A 3431-nucleotide genomic window follows, 5' to 3' on the forward strand; every position below is an offset into this window, starting at 1 on the left:
TACGCAAGGCCTGAGTAAAGCTTTGTATTCACTTTGGTGACAAATTAAAGATTCGGGTTTATTTCGGTCTTGTTTGTGAAATCAATGTAATCCGTCGGGTTTGGGTTTATATACCTGCGACTCGGGTCGGGTCGGGATGCATTTGTTTTAGGCCCGATCTTATGATCTTAGCTCTAGTCACTAGTGTGTGTGTCGTATGTGGCCTAAATGCTCCAAAATAACTGAACCAATTTGTGTGAAAATGTACACATTTTTACTTTAGGCCTCTGGGAGTGTTTTAGCTAGGTTTCTTGTCAAGGCACAACCAATAAATACTAACAGAATTGATAAGCATGTGCCTTCGTTGTGGTCCTACCTTACAAGGCAGACTTTACTGCATCAGGCTGACACGTCCTTTATTATTCGTGCGTTATCAACTACCGTCATTTGTATCATTTAGGAAAATGTTAACAAAATTCCTCTTCAAACAAGATACGAAATATGTTTCTAGCAAAACCTTTTTTTCCTTAGTTTGTGTCAAGGTTGTATCAATGAACATTGTAAATGTTAACCAAATATGTAAATGACTCAATTAGACCCTTCTTAATTGAAGACCAATTTGGGGGGTATGTCTTAAGTAAAACATTTTTTTCCTGTGGGTTGGTTGGCAAGACATGATCAAATTGCACTGTATCGATTACATATAGGCAAAAAAACAGTTAAATATGATTTTTTTTTTAAATTGAGATTCATATTTTTCACATGACAGCACATAATAAAAGGTCACCGAGTTTGAAGTTTGTGATAACTTAACAACATTCATTGTGACAGCCCACCTTACTAAATAGTAAAAAAAAGGAATTATTGCATTGCAAACTCTCGGCTTTTTTGTTATGTAAACTAGTACATTACCCTGTGAGTGAAGTAATTCGCTTTAACTTCACAGTTGTTTCTTCACAATTTTTTATCATGTATTGTGTTCTGCATTCTGATTGGCTTATCAGTCTATTAGAGAGTAGGTATACGTAAAAAAGGTTTACAGGTAAACAGTACTTTTTTGTAAAACTAATGTTTGGATCTGTAAAACAGGTAGTTTTTGTTTCATTGTACATTACAATATTGTGTAAAAAAAGGTTTCTATTTCAGAGTTCACCTATCGGGAGTTCTCATTGGAATGTAACCCCTGTAATAAGCAAGGGTTCTACAAGTATGTAATGACACTACATATGACATTTTTAATGGATGAGCTTTTAGCTTGTATAACAAGAACCTCCTATAATTGAAAGGCTCTGTGACAATGTGTATACAAGCATTGGGAGACATTTTATTTTGTCTTAACATCTTCACAAGAAAAATAAATAAATCACATCCATCAAGAATTATGCAATGTGTTCTATAATCGTACAAATAAGTCCAACTATTTATCACAACTTCACACACTAAACAGCAAAAGAAGACACAAGCTTAATAGGAAGGATATGAAAATCCACACAATATGAATTAAATTGTCATTTTGTTGATAAAAAACTGTTTTTTAGTTGTAAAGTCTCTTCAGTCAGGTAACTTGATTGATTGTCCATGCAATTACCATACTTAGAGTAAAACAAACACTAGAGAATATGATAGCAGAGCTACAAGGTAGAACATGCAGCAATAGTTGAAAATGTAAGAGTTTGTAAGGAGCCGCATCTGGCGGGGCAGGAAGACTTCATGCAACTTTCGAGCAGTAGTGAGACAGTCAATCTTTGCTCACACATCTGAATTGATGCTCAGGTTGGCCAAACGTGGATCGGCGTTTATTTCATACCTGTAATGATACCCCTCCATGTGGTCCCTACAAGCATCCCTGATGTTGTAAATCCAGCGTTTGATACCTTTGCGGTTCAGGTAGAGTACAAGCAGGAATATAACACCGATCAGAGCCAGGACTAAACCCAGGAAAACATAGGACGTTTCCAACACGCCTTCCATGTTGCCCGAACACTTGAGCTCGGACTCCTCCACCAGCAACACGGGTCGGTTCCTCAGACGCTTTGGGTCGAAACAGCTCAGGTTCTTGGTGTCCGTGACCTGAGTGGAGTTCTTCAGCCACACCAAGAAGTCCTCAATCAAACAGTCACAACGCCAGGGATTCCCTTCTAAGCGGAGACGGAGGTCTGGTTTCAAATTTAACTCAGCCAATGTGTTGGAGAGAATACTTCGGAGACCGTTGTGCCTCAAGTCAAGGTCTTGCAGCTGTGGCACATTTAGTATCCAGTTTGGGATGGAGATGATGGAGCTGTTCTGCAGACTGAGGTTCACCAGCTTAGGTAAACTTGTAGATAAATCGTCAGGCATAAGAACAAGGTCATTGTTTGACAGGTCCAAGACTCTAAGTTGTAGTAGCATTTCATTTTCAAGAATATTCAGGAGCCCGTTAAGGGAGGAATAATTTCTAAAAGATCTGCAGAGGATTAAAACCTGCAATTTATTGCCTTCTGGAATGGACTTCTCACTGAAAGTTTCAATTTTATTGTCGCTCAAATCTAGCCGCTCCAGGTTTGGCAAGTTATGAAACACCATTTCGTTCACTACCTCTATTTCATTGTCACTGAGATCAAGATCCGTTAATAAATCCATCTGGGTAGAAAAAGAGTCCTCGTTGATGATCGAAATATTGTTTCCCGTGATATAAACAAACTTGGAATTTAAAGGAATGCTGCGTGGAATGGCGTCTAAGCCCTGGTTTTGACATTTCACTGTTTGTAAGGAACACTCACATTTTTCCGGGCAGCCTTGACAGGACAGAATAATTGCAGAGAGCAAAAGTAGGTGCATGGCACTGGACGTGAATGTTTTCGTTCGAATTCCTTCGCTTTGACATTTGCACAATATGCTCAGCAGGAGCATCCTGTCTCCGGCCATCTGTTGTGCCGACTGTGCACAATGTCAGTCAGGAAAGATCACCTCCGAATGAAGTTTCTCCTCACCTTGATCCTTTCTGATTCCAACATGAACGCCGTGAATCTACCCCCAAACCATTTTCACCGACGTCTTCATTCCCTTGAGAGAAGGCGGCGATGCACACAAACTTCTTCGCTGCGTTTATATTCTAAAGATCAATGCACCTGCAGACTATTAAGAGAAAAAAAACTATTCAGAACTCCAAAGCAGGTAAATAATTGAAAACAAAAATACAAAGGACAAAGCTCTCCGGTAAGCGCGACTTGAGAGTTCCGTGCGAATAACCTGGTGGGAAACCAAGGAGGGCGAGTCCAAACAGAACAGCACCACGGCGAGCTGTCACTGGGTGGGCCATACCACTATTACACACCGGGAGGGGAGTATTCCGTGACTCTCAGGAGCCTAAAGGGACAGAGTGTAATATTTAGCGCCTCGTAGTGGTGAAAAAAAACCTAATTAATTCCAAAAAACAACAGGGATTTAATTAATAAGTAAAATACATGAACTTT

At 39.7% G+C, this 3431-nt stretch overlaps 1 protein-coding gene across 1 annotated transcript; it reads right to left on the reverse strand.

Moving 5' to 3' along the window:
- Nucleotides 1-1283: 1283 nt before the first annotated feature.
- Nucleotides 1284-3222, reverse strand: tpbg (trophoblast glycoprotein). The gene has a single exon (XM_088327940.1). It carries the CDS (start codon nt 2881-2883, stop codon nt 1729-1731), a length of 1155 nt encoding a protein of 384 aa, XP_088184066.1. The 5' UTR covers nt 2884-3222; the 3' UTR covers nt 1284-1728.
- Between the last annotated feature and the right edge of the window lie 209 nt (nt 3223-3431).

Source organism: Urocampus carinirostris, chromosome 2 (assembly GCF_059441175.1).
Source record: "Urocampus carinirostris isolate Australia breed hairy pipefish chromosome 2, RoL_Ucar_1.0, whole genome shotgun sequence".
Lineage (NCBI taxonomy): Eukaryota > Metazoa > Chordata > Actinopteri > Syngnathiformes > Syngnathidae > Urocampus > Urocampus carinirostris.